This window comes from Perognathus longimembris, chromosome 20 (genome assembly GCF_023159225.1).
Source record: "Perognathus longimembris pacificus isolate PPM17 chromosome 20, ASM2315922v1, whole genome shotgun sequence".
Lineage (NCBI taxonomy): Eukaryota > Metazoa > Chordata > Mammalia > Rodentia > Heteromyidae > Perognathus > Perognathus longimembris.
Genome location: NC_063180.1, coordinates 43,478,936 through 43,490,249, shown reverse-complemented (window position 1 = coordinate 43,490,249; position 11,314 = coordinate 43,478,936). Strand labels below are relative to the sequence as shown.

At 59.1% G+C, this 11,314-nt stretch overlaps 1 protein-coding gene across 1 annotated transcript; it reads left to right on the top strand.

Moving 5' to 3' along the window:
* The first annotated feature begins 4,926 nt into the window (after positions 1–4,926).
* Positions 4,927–11,314, top strand: Gramd2a (GRAM domain containing 2A). The gene is made up of 10 exons (XM_048369526.1): positions 4,927–5,051; positions 5,736–5,793; positions 6,101–6,176; positions 6,662–6,765; positions 7,153–7,251; positions 7,453–7,524; positions 8,125–8,187; positions 8,824–8,959; positions 9,374–9,473; positions 11,206–11,314. Exons 1-10 carry the CDS (start codon positions 4,939–4,941, stop codon positions 11,312–11,314), a joined length of 930 nt encoding a protein of 309 aa, XP_048225483.1. The 5' UTR covers positions 4,927–4,938.

The window sequence follows — 11,314 nt, the reverse complement described above, 5'->3', positions numbered from 1 at the left end:
TCCCCCAGGGGAGACAAGTCCCCATCCTCTGTTTGGATGTTGGGTCTGCGCTCCTGGGCCTGAGCTGTGCTTGTGTTCTGTTGGGAGAACAGTGTTTTCTGTTCTCTGCCTGGGGACCGCAGAGGCCCAGCATCCCCGGGTGGCTGAGCTGGCGCTGGCCCTGGCCTTGAGAAGAACCGACCAGACCACAAGATGCCCTGGTATCTACTTGGGGGAGTGTGGGAGCCTCCTGGGGGAGGCGGAGCCCCGGCTGCCCAAGGCCACGGGCGGCTCCTCCTGGAGACACATCAGCCTTGTGGTTAGCAAGGTCCACGTGTGGAGGCGCTGAGGGCCTGGAGGGGGGCAGGGGCGGGCACGGGCACTGCTTGGAGGCAGGAGGGCCATGGTGGGGTGCACGGATAGCCCAGCTCCCAGTCCTTTCCTGTCCCTTCGTGTCTGGACCTTTCTCTACCTGCCTTCCCGCAGCCTGACCTCCGAGGAGGGAACGGCCCAATCTCCCGCCTTTCCTGCCAGTGCCAGCCAATCCCAGGGGCCTTTCCTGTCAGTGCCAGCCAATCCCAGGGGCCTTTCTTTCTTTTCCCTGGTAGTGGGGCTTGAACTCAAGGCCTGAGCTTTTTTACGCTTTTAGCTTTCTCTCTCTCTCTCTCTCTCTCTCTCTCTCTCTCTCTCTCTCTCTCTCTCTCTCTCTCTCTCTCTCTCTCTCTCTCTCTCTCTTTCTCTCTCTCTGGTCCTGGAGCTTAAACTCAGGGCCTGAGCACTGTCCCTGGCTTCTTTTTGCTCAAGGCTAGCGCTCTACCACTTGAGCCACAGCGCCACTTCCGGCTTTTTCTGTGTATGTGATGCTGAGGAATCGAACCCAGGGCTTCATGTATATGAGGCAAGCTCTCTACCACTAGGCCATATTCCCAGCCCACTCACTACCTCTTGAGCCTCAGTTCCACTTTCAGCTTTTTGGTGGTTGATGGGTGGTAAGAGTCTTGCCAAGTTTCCTGCCCAGGCTGGCTTCGAACTGTGAACCGCAGGGCTCAGCCTCTTGAATAGCTAGGATTACCAGTGTGAGCCAGAAGTGGCTGGTTCTGGGTTACTATCTTCTTCTTTTTCCCTTTCTTTTTGGTTACTCTTTTTTTTTTTTTTCTTTTTTCTGGCCAGTCCTGGGGCTTGGACTCAGGGCCTGAGCACTGTCCCTGGCTTCTTTTTGCTCAAGGCTAGCACTCTGCCGCTTGAGCCACAGCGCCACTTCTGGCCATTTTCTGTATATGTGGTGCTGGGGAATCGAACCCAGGGCCTCATGTATATGAGGCAGGCACTCTTGCCACTAGGCCATATCTCCAGCCCCTTCCCTTTCTTTTTGGGTATCATCATCTCCCTCCTTTTCTCTCTATCCTTTCCCTCCCTCCCTCCCTCCCTCCCCCCCTCCCTCCCTTCCACAAACACAGGGTGTTGGCTGTGTCAGGGATGCAGAATTGTCAAAGACACCCCCCTGCTGGAGCTCAGGGGGGAGGCAGGTGTACAAACAGCAGCCGTGTGCAGGAAGGGACGGCGGCCACCGAGGAGGGAGGCGGTGGCTCTGCTAGGGCAGATCGGGGATGGCTTCCCAGAGGAGGCGGCAGGGACCGGGACTTCAAAGCAGCCCTGAAGTGCCCCAGTAGCCAAGCATGGAAGGGATTCCAGGTAGAGCGGAAGCTGAGGCGCTCAGCAGGCTGCATGGGAGGGGGTGGCAAGGTAGAAGGTCAGAGAGGCCAGCGGGGCGGTGGCAGCTGCAGGACCGGTCACCAGGAGCGCAGTGTGGGAGCCAGGCCCCATGTGGCCAGGCTCGGGGCAGGTGTGGCTGGGAACTATCACCAGCGTCCAGAACAACAACGACAGTATCCAGGCTTTCCTGGTGTGGCGAGAATGCGATGAAGCCAGAGCTAGGGCTTGAACTCAGGGCTTTGTATGCTTTGTTTTTTATTATTATTATTATTATTATTATTATTTTGCCAGTCCTGGGCCTTGAACTCAGGGCCTGAGCACTGTCCCTGGCTTCTTTTTGCTCAAGGCTAGCACTCTGCCACTTGAGCCACAGCGCCACTTCTGGCCGTTTTCCTATATGTGGTACTGGGGAATTGAACCCAGGGCTTCATGTATACGAGGCAAGCTCTCTTGCCACTAGGCCATATCCCCAGCCCTTATTATTTTTTTTTAATTTAAATTGTCAAGGTGATGTACAGATGAGTTACAGTTACATAGGTAAGGTAGTGAGTACATGTCTTGTTATACTTGTTACCCCTCCATTTTCCTCCCACTTTCCCTCCCCCCAATCTGCCCCCACAAGTTGTACAGTTTTTCCAACATAGTGTCTTGTTACTGTCTTGGGAGTATTGCTATTTTTATTTTTTAATTTTTTTTTGCCAGTCCTGGGCCTTCAACTCAGGGCCTGAGCACTGTCCCTGGCTTCTTTTTGCTCAAGGCTAGCACTCTGCCACTTGAGCCACAGCGCCACTTCTGGCCGTTTTCTATATATGTGGTGCTGGGGAATCGAACCCAGGGCTTCATGTATACGAGGCAAACACTCTTGCCACTAGGCCACATTCCCAGCCCCCACCCTTTATCCTTTGTCTCACCATTTTGATGTTCCCCTTCCCTTCCCTAATTTAGATAAACATATTTACAATACCCAGAGTACCCAAAAAGGGCTTTGTATTCTTGCTTGACTTTTTCACTCAAGACTGGTTCTCCACTACTGGAACCATAGCTCCATTTCTGGCTATTAGATAGTTGATTAGAGATAAGAGTCTCACTGACTTCCCTGCCCAGGCTGGATTTGAACTCCGATCCTCACATCTTAGCCTCCTGAGTAGCTAGGATCAAAGGCCAACCCTGACTGTGTTGCTAATTCTGGCACCTGGCTTGCATTTCAGTTTGGAGATAGGGTCTTGCCGATTTTGCCCAAGCTGTCTTTGGACTTGAAATCCTTCTGCCTCCGTCTCCCAAGGAGCTGGGATTACAGGCTGCACCACTACACCACCATGCCAGGATTTCCCCGGGATTTTTTTTTTTGTTGGTTTGGTTTCGTTTTTGTCAGTCCTGGGGCTTAAACTCAGGGCCTGGGTGCTGTCCTCGAGCTGTTTTGCTCAAGGCTAGCACTCTACCACTTGAACAACAGCGCCACAGCTGGCTTTTCTTTTGGATCGTTTAGTAGATAAGAGTTTCACTGATTTCTCTGGCTGAGCTGGCTTTGAACCACAGTCCTCAGATCTCAGCCTCCCGAGTAGCTAGGCTTACAGACGTGAGCCGCCAACACCCGGCTCTCCGGAGGTTTTCTAATGAGGGATTTTGGTTTCCCGTGCATATTTTGTCTATTTCACATTCTCTATGATGAACTTAAAAACTCCAGGGTGCGGGGCGGGGGGGAGCTTGTGTGAAATGAGATGCCAGGACCAAATACAGGCAGAAATGACCCTTGAGAGTCCCAAAGGGTTAAACCCCCCCGCAGAATGGCTCTTCGAGACTCAGGGGACAGCCACCCAGCGCTTGGAGGTGGGGGAGTGTTCTGAGAAGTGTACCAGGAGGTGAATTTGCTAAGCAAACGAAGGTGGCCGTGGTATCCCTGGGTGAGATAGTCTCGCGGGACCACGGTCATGTATGCAGTGTGTTCATGGAAGACCCACAGGTACATGACTGTGCGTCTAGATGTGTGTGTGTGTGCCAGACATTCTAGAAGGCCGAGGTTAGAGGTCACCAGGGCACATGGCTGTGGCTGGGTTGGTTTTATGGGCGAGGCCCACTGGCTCTTTTCCATGTCATATTGGGCCTGGCTGCTTTTTGACTGTGGAGAGAGGGCAGCCTGCCTCAGCTTGGCCTGTGTCACCAATTCTGGCCTGAGGGAGAGATCTTGGACCTGCTGTCATCAGAGAGCTTGGGGGACTTTCAAGTTCCAAGTTCTAGCTGCTTCGTGGTCACCTGTTGTGGTTCCCGTCCTGGTGCAGCCCTGATCTGCCGCTGGGGACACTCAGACTAACCTGACTGCCCAGGATTTGCTGATGACACAGGACTTGAAGCCAGGGCTGGGCACTGTGGCTCACACCTGTCATCCTAGCTACTCAGGGGGCTAAGATCTAAGGATCCCGGTTCACAACCAGCCTGGGCAGGAACATCCTTGAGACTGTTCTTTCTAATTAACCACCAAAAAAGCCAGAGGTGAAGGTGTGGCTCAAGTGGTAGAGTGCCAGCCTGGAGTGGAAGAGCTAAGCGAGAGTGTGAGGTCCTGAGTTCAAGCTCCAGTGTCCTTGTCGTCCGCCCCCCCCCCCATACACTAAGCCTGGAGAAGCAGGGTCAGGGGAATCCTGTTCTTTGTAGCAATTGAGGGTGAAAAACAGGACCTCAAAGGCCACTGGGAAAAAGAAAGTCTCTGCCCAGAGAAAGAGGATCCCTCCCTTCTGGAACATTTTTGAAATGGTCTGACTGTCCTGGTTGAGGTGTCCTAGTTGTTAGGGAGTGACTGTAGCCCCCACTCAGCTCCCGCGTGGGCTGGCTGGAGCCCCCCTGCCCCCATTATCTTCAGAGCCCCCTTAGCCCCTTGGGAAGGCTCGGTGACGGCCACCACAACCCCACAGTTTCCAGGCACGCTGTCTGGGCCCCTTGGAAACATTTGCTTCCAGCACAAACAAGTCTCAGAGGCCTTGGTGCCAATGTGTCTCCTCAGGGTGGGGCTGCGTCCACTGAGCAGTTGCCTGGCACTTAGAGTGAGGTGCACAGATTCGCTTCCCCACCCCCCACCCCACCCCAAGCTGAACTGAGCTGAACTCCAGGCTTCCAGACAAGACAGTGCGTGAGAAAGCCTACTCTGTCAGCCGGTGAACTCGAACGTCTTGCACCTCGCCCTGACCCCCCAGGGCCAGTGGGGGGGGAGGGGACAGAGGCAGCTCCCCTGGACATGATGGAACCCCTCTTTCTGACATGGACCTGTTTCTGCCTAGCAGCCAACCAATGCATGGAAAGGAGGCTGTTCTGAAAAGCCACATGTGCTGCCCAGAGAGGCCAGATAGAGCTCCGGAGCTCCCCGACCACAGGTGAGGCCCCCCCCCCCCCCCCCCCGTCCGAGACCCTCCCTGGAGCCGCCCCCTCCGTCCCCACCCGCCTGAACCCTCGCATGGGGACCTCGCAGATGCAAGGCCTCTCAGGTTACCCGCCACCTCCCTGCCCGCCTGCCCCGGGGCCAACCTGGCCAGGGCAAAGGTTTGCATGTGAGCACCGCCCCCCCACTTGGTTCCAGCCCTCAGCCTCAGTCTTGAACTCCTTGAGCGAGCAAGCGAGCGAGCGAGCAGGCTAGGCGAGCAGCCGGACCCCGGAGGAGGCCGCTAGGTGGGCAGGCCTGCGGGCGCCATGGCCCACGGGTCAGCCCCGGAGCTGTGAGTCGGATGCGTCCACCTGACTATCTCGTCCCCCTTTCCCCTGCCCCCCCCCCCCCCAGCCTGTTCTTCCTGGAGCCAGAGACAGGGGAGAGGGCATCCGGCGGGGCCGGGGCCCAGTGCTGGGGGGCAGGTGCTCAGTGTCCCTTCCTTGATCCAAGGATGAGCTTGGTGCTCGTTGTTCTCCTTGCTTGGCTCTGTCCACCCCCACCCACCCCCAGAAGGCTTTGCTCCAATCTCTGCCCTATGCTTCTGGCTCAAAGCCAGGGCAGAACCGGCCCCAGAAGACGGCACGGCCGGGGCTCAAGGGTTCCTCGGGTGTGGAATGGGACGTTTTCTTTGCAGTCTCCACTGGCCAGAAAGCTTGAAGGGCGAAGAGCTAAAGAAGCATGGCCGGGAAGGGGTGAGTGCGTGTGTTCCCCCAGGCTTGCCCGGGGCCTCCTGGTTCAGCCAGCGCTCCTTAGCTACCAGGCTTGTGGGCAGGAACCCAGGGGTGGGTGTTCCTGCCCGAGAGGGGGTGGCGATTCCCCTCCAAGGCCTCCTGGCCACCACCCAGTGCTACCGGGAACCCGGCCCTCAGTTTCCTCTGCGTGTGTGTCGCCCGTTTTGTGCCCCATCCCCGGGGCACGGGTGGAGGGCGTGTGGTATCGTTTCTGCTCCTTTTAGTGATGGGGTCTCCGTCAGCTCAGGCTGAGTTCTTGTGCTTGCAGACACTACTGAGTAAGTACAACCAGCAGTACCACAAGCTGTTCAAGGATGTCCCTTTGGAGGAGATGGTTCTCAAAGGTGAGTAGCTCCGCTCAGAAGCCTCACCGTTGGCTTCTTTTTTATGCTGGGGCCAGGATTTGAACTCAGGGCCTCCCTGTTGTCATTTAGTTTTTCTACTCAAGGCTGGCACTCTACCACGTGAGCCACACTTCCCCCTTGGGGCTTTGTGGTGGGTAACTGGCGTGAAGAATCTCAGGAACTTTCCTTCCTGCAGTCCTCAGGTCTCAGCCTCCTGAGTCGCTGCGATGACGCCAGCACCCGGCTAAGCGGTTTTTCCTGACTTAACTGAAGTCCAAGCGTGGAGACTGGGCGGGGGGGAGGCCTGCTGGGGCTCTGGGGTGCCCCTGGCAGTGTAGGGGGGCTGCAGTCAGGATGGTCAGGATGGAAGCTAGGGTCTGGGATGAGGACAGGAGGGTCAGCGGTCGGTGCCGGGTGTGGGCATGGGTGAGCGAGGGGCGGGATCCTGGGGTGACCTCTCCCCGCCGTCTCTCCCGCGCCTGCAGTGTGCTCCTGTGCCCTCCAGAGGGACTTCCTCCTCCACGGCCGCCTCTACATCTCCCCCAACTGGCTGTGCTTCCACGCCAGCCTCTTCGGCAGGGATGTGAAGGTAGCGATGGGGATGCAAGCTGCCGGGGGTGGGGGTGGGGTGGGGGGAAGGTGGCGTGGAGTAGCCCAGCCTGGCACCCCGTGGGCCGCCCACCGGGCCTGCCCCTCCCTCTGCACGCTGGGCACACGCTCAATGCCCCCCCCCCCCGTCCTACATCCCAGCCCGCAGAATCCACAGCCGAGATGTTGTGCATCTCAGAGATGCTTTGAGGTTCAGCGGGGAATGAGGGCATCCAAGCAGCCACTGGGACAGCCCCGGGCTAGCTCAGCGCCCCCTGCCCCCCATTACCCGAGGGGGTGTCGCCCGCCGGGCTCAGGGACTGCCAGGCCTATCCCTGTGTGAGGGACGGCAGGGGGGCGGGTTCACTGCAGGGCTCCGTCCTCACAGGTGGCCATTCCTGTGGTGTCCGTGCAAACCATCAAGAAGCACAAGATGGCCCGGCTCCTTCCCAACGGACTGGCCGTCACCACCAACACCAGCCAGAAGGTCAGCGAGCGGCCGGTGCTCGCGTCCGTCTCCCCGCCTGGCCCGGCCTCTCCCCACCCCCACCTCCCCAGGGGACATCGTAGGAAGCTGAGACGCTGGGGGGGGGCTTGTCTCTGGCTCTCACAGCCCCAGATCTCCACGGGAGCCCCCCCCCCGGGCGCCCACTCACCTCCTCCCTGCCGTTCACTCTTCCTGTCCCAGTACGTCTTCGTGTCGCTGCTCTCCCGGGACAGTGTGTACGACACGCTGCGGAGGGTCTGCACCCACCTACAGGTAGGGGCCCCGGGGGCGGGCGCTGGGGCGGGGCCGCGGGGCAGGGAGAGAGGGCGGGGCCGCGGCTGTCTCCAGTGCGGGGCGCAGGGACAGTGTGGATGGGTGCGGGTCTGGGTGCAGGGCTCTCTGGGCGTGTTGTGTGCCCAGCTCCTCACCCCCGCCTCCTCAGTGTTCACTCCGGAGCACGGGGCTGGGCCTCAAGCGAGGAAGAGGAGGAGCAGGGGGCGACAGACAGCATGGGAGTCAAAGGGGGGCCCTGAGCCCTCGTTGGGCGACCTGGCTCACGGCTGTCGTCCTCGCTTCTCAGGAGGCTGAGGGGGGAGGGGAGACTCTTCAACTGAGCACCAAAAAAAGCTGGAAGTGCAACTGTGGCTCAAGTGGCAGAACGCTAGCCTCGAGCAAAAACAGCCCAGGGACAGTGCGCATGCCCTGCGTTCAAGTCCCAGAATGGGCACCCAAACCCAAACCAAACCAAGAGCCCCCACCCTGCAAGTTCCGGGATCTAGCCTTCATTGATTTGCAGGGGCAGTCACGTTGGAGTGTCGGGGGGCTGCCCCGGGCCCGACCTTGCCTTGACCTTGCCTTTCCCTTCCTCTGCAGCCTTCCAGCAAGAAGAGTCTGAGTGTACGGAAATTCCCACAGGAGCCCGAGTGCGAGTCTCTGGTGAGAACTGAGCTCGAGTACCGAGTACGGATGACACCCAGGCTTCGGGGCCTTCTAGGCCAGGCCGACCCCCAGGCCCCCCCGCCTGGTGGGTGTCACGCCTGTGGGCATGCAGCCTCCGCCATTGCGAGTCAGGATAGAACACCCCGAAGGCCATTCCTGTACATCCAGACTGCATGCACATTGCCAAGGTTCCAGTCGTTTCTGCTGGCCGCCCGGGCCCTGCAGAGCTGAGCTCCTAGAGCCAGGGGTGGGAACGGCCCTGGGGTTGAAGTGGGGTCAGGACCCCCCAGCAGGAGCGAGGAGGAGGCCCCGTTCCTGTGTGTAGGGTCGGGGACCCTGCGTAGACTCCGTTGAGGCCAACAACGCGATTCCCCATTAGATCTGATGGGTTCCACCCGCGGCAGGCCGTGCCTCGCGGGCTTGATTGAACTGAGACCCCACGCTGGCTCTTCCCGTGGGGGGGTCTTCAAAGGGCTCCAGAGCGGCTGGCGTCCCGGCACGGGAGTGGATAAGACGCGCGTGGCCGCCCCGCGTCTTGGCCTCTGAGGGGAGCCGTGGGAAGCGTGGCCCTGAGCGCAAGGGCGCCTCCCCGAGCCGCCCAGCGCCCCACGAGTGCCCCCGGCTGTTCCTCAGGAAGTCCTCATCCCCGAGATGAAGTGGAGGAAGGTGTGCCCGGCCTCCCGCTCCCTGTCGCTCCCCGACAACATCCCGCGAGCCTCGGCGGACGCCGCGGACGGCCGCTTCGCCTCCAGGAGCGCCCCCGGGTCTGGTGAGCTCCCGCCGCCTCTGTGGCTCCCAGGGCAGAGGTCAGAGTCTCCCCAGCTCCGGGGAGGGGCCCCGCATGGCCAGCAGGCCTTCGGAAGGTGGTTTCGTGTCTTTTGTGTCAGTCCTGGGGCTTGAACTCAGGACCCGGGTGCTGTCACTGAGTTTTGTTTTTTTCCACTCATGGCTACTGCTTGAGCCATGCCTCCGTGTCCAACTTTTGCTGGTTCACTGGAGATGAGAGTCTCGCGGGCTTTCCTGCCTGGCCGGCCTCAAGCCTCGATCCTCCCATCTCAGCCTCCTGAGTAGCCGGGGTTTTCTCCAAATCCACATGGAAAACGTCAAGCCCCCAGCAGCTTGGCCGGGGAGGGCGGGGAGGCCCCGTGGGCTGGGGTCCGGCCTAGCCGCTGTCCCTTTGCAGAGGCCTCCATCTTTGAGGGTGACGAGCGGCAGGAGGAGCCCAGGGGCGAGCAGGAGCCCAGGCTCTGGGATTCCCGGCTTCTCAAGGTCGTCTTCATCATGTAGGTGACTCCAGTGTTGGGGGGAGGGAGGGCAGCCTGGGGCGGGGTGGACGGGGAGTGGTCACTGCCCAGAGCTAGGAGCGTGTTCCCAGCCAACGTGAAGCTCTCGGGTGCTGTCCGGGAGCCCCCGGGGTTGGCTGGCAGAAGGGGAGCAGGCCATCAGGTAGCTGGGAGAAGCCAGTGCTCACCCCAAAGGAAGGCAGTGCCCGGACCCCGCGGCTTGTCTCTACCTGCGGCTTTGCTTCATTTCAAAATTAATAATTTGGCTGGGAATATGGCCTAGTGGTAAAGTGCTCATCTTGTATACATGAAGCCCTGGGTTCGGTTCCTCAGCACCACCTATATAGAAAACGGCCCGAAGTGGCGCTGTGGCTCAAGTGGCAGAGTGCTAGCCTTGAGCAAAAAGAAGCCAGGGACCGTGCTCAGGCCCCAAGTTCAAGCCCCAGGGCATAAAAACAAACAAACAAAAAAACCTAATAATTTTATGACTAGTTTTTGTTTGTGTGGTACTGAGGAATCAAACCCGGGGCCTCATGCATGCTAGGCAAGCATCCTACCACTAAGTGACATCCCCAGCCCTGCTTTTTTTTGTCAGTTGTGGGGCTTGAACTCCGGGCCTGGGCACTGTTCCTGAGCTTTTTCACTCAAGTCTAGAGCTCTACCACTTTGAGCCACAGCACTACTTCTGCCTCATTTTTTTTTTTTTTTGGCAAATATCTTGCTATGTAGCCCAGACTGGCCTTGAACTCACATCCTCCGTGGCGAGAACCACCATGCTCATTTCATCTATTCCTCTTTTCTTTTTTCTTTTGTCGGCTGTGGGGCTTGAACTTGGGGCCTGGGCGCTGTCCCTGCGCTCTTCGGCTCAAGGCTGACGCTCTACCACTTGGGAGCCACAGCTCCACTTCCGGTTTTCCGGTGGCTCCTTGGAGCTGAGCATCTCATGGACTTTCGCGCCCAGCTGGCTTGGAATCGCGGTTCTCAGGTCCCCGCGCCCTGAGTCGCTGGACTATTGCAATGAGCCCCTGCTGCCCGGCTAGAGGGATTCTAATGGCAGGGAAGACCAAGGTGGCTGGCTAGAGGCAAAGCAGCTGTGTGCTCAGGGCCCAGGGCTCCTGCTGGGTGGTGGGGCCATTTCCATGGAGACGTGTCACCCCCATGTGGGCTTCGGGAAGGACGGGGCGCCGCCTGAACATGGCCGCAGTGCAGACTTCTTTAATTCCTCCAACTGCAGGCACAGATCAGTCCCCACTCCTACTCCCGCTGAGCCCCCAGAGTCTTCATAGAAGAGAGGTCTTTCTCTTGGCGGGGCGTGCTGGTCCACGCCTGTAATCTCAATACTTGGCAGAGGCTGAGGTGGGAGGGCCACAAGTTCCAGGCCAGCCTGGGCTACCAAGTGAGCCCCTGTCAGGAAAACCAACAAAACAAAATACCATCCCATGCCGGGCGCCGGTGCTCCCTGCTGTCATCCCAGCTACTCAGGACGCTGGGACCTGAGGGCCGCGGCTCGAAGCCAGCCCAGGCAGGAAAGTCTGTGAGGCTCTCATCTCCAAGGAAGCCCAAGAAATGATGAAGGCAGAGCTGTGGCTCAAGTGGTTGAACACCGGCTTTAAGCGGAAATGCACAGGGGCGGTGCCCGGGCCCTCAGTTCAAGCACTAGGACCAGCACCCAAACAGAGAAAGCCCCAAACCTAACAGCCCGAGCCCCTTCTTGCCTGTCCGCCCCCCCCAGGATCTGCCTGCTGGTAGTGTCGTCATCGTACTTGGCATTCCGGATCTCCCGCCTGGAAGAGCAGCTGTGCTCCTTGAACTGGGCCGGGCCGGTGCCCGGGCACAGGTGA

Bases quoted from the DNA above. Each gene is read 5' to 3' on its own strand.
- Gramd2a (XM_048369526.1), top strand. From the start codon at position 4,939: ATGGACCTGTTTCTGCCTAGCAGCCAACCAATGCATGGAAAGGAGGCT. The intron at 5,052-5,735 runs GTGAGGCCCCCC...TTTTCTTTGCAG, and splicing joins CCGGAGCTCCCCGACCACAG to TCTCCACTGGCCAGAAAGCT. The intron at 8,960-9,373 runs GTGAGCTCCCGC...GTCCCTTTGCAG, and splicing joins CAGGAGCGCCCCCGGGTCTG to AGGCCTCCATCTTTGAGGGT.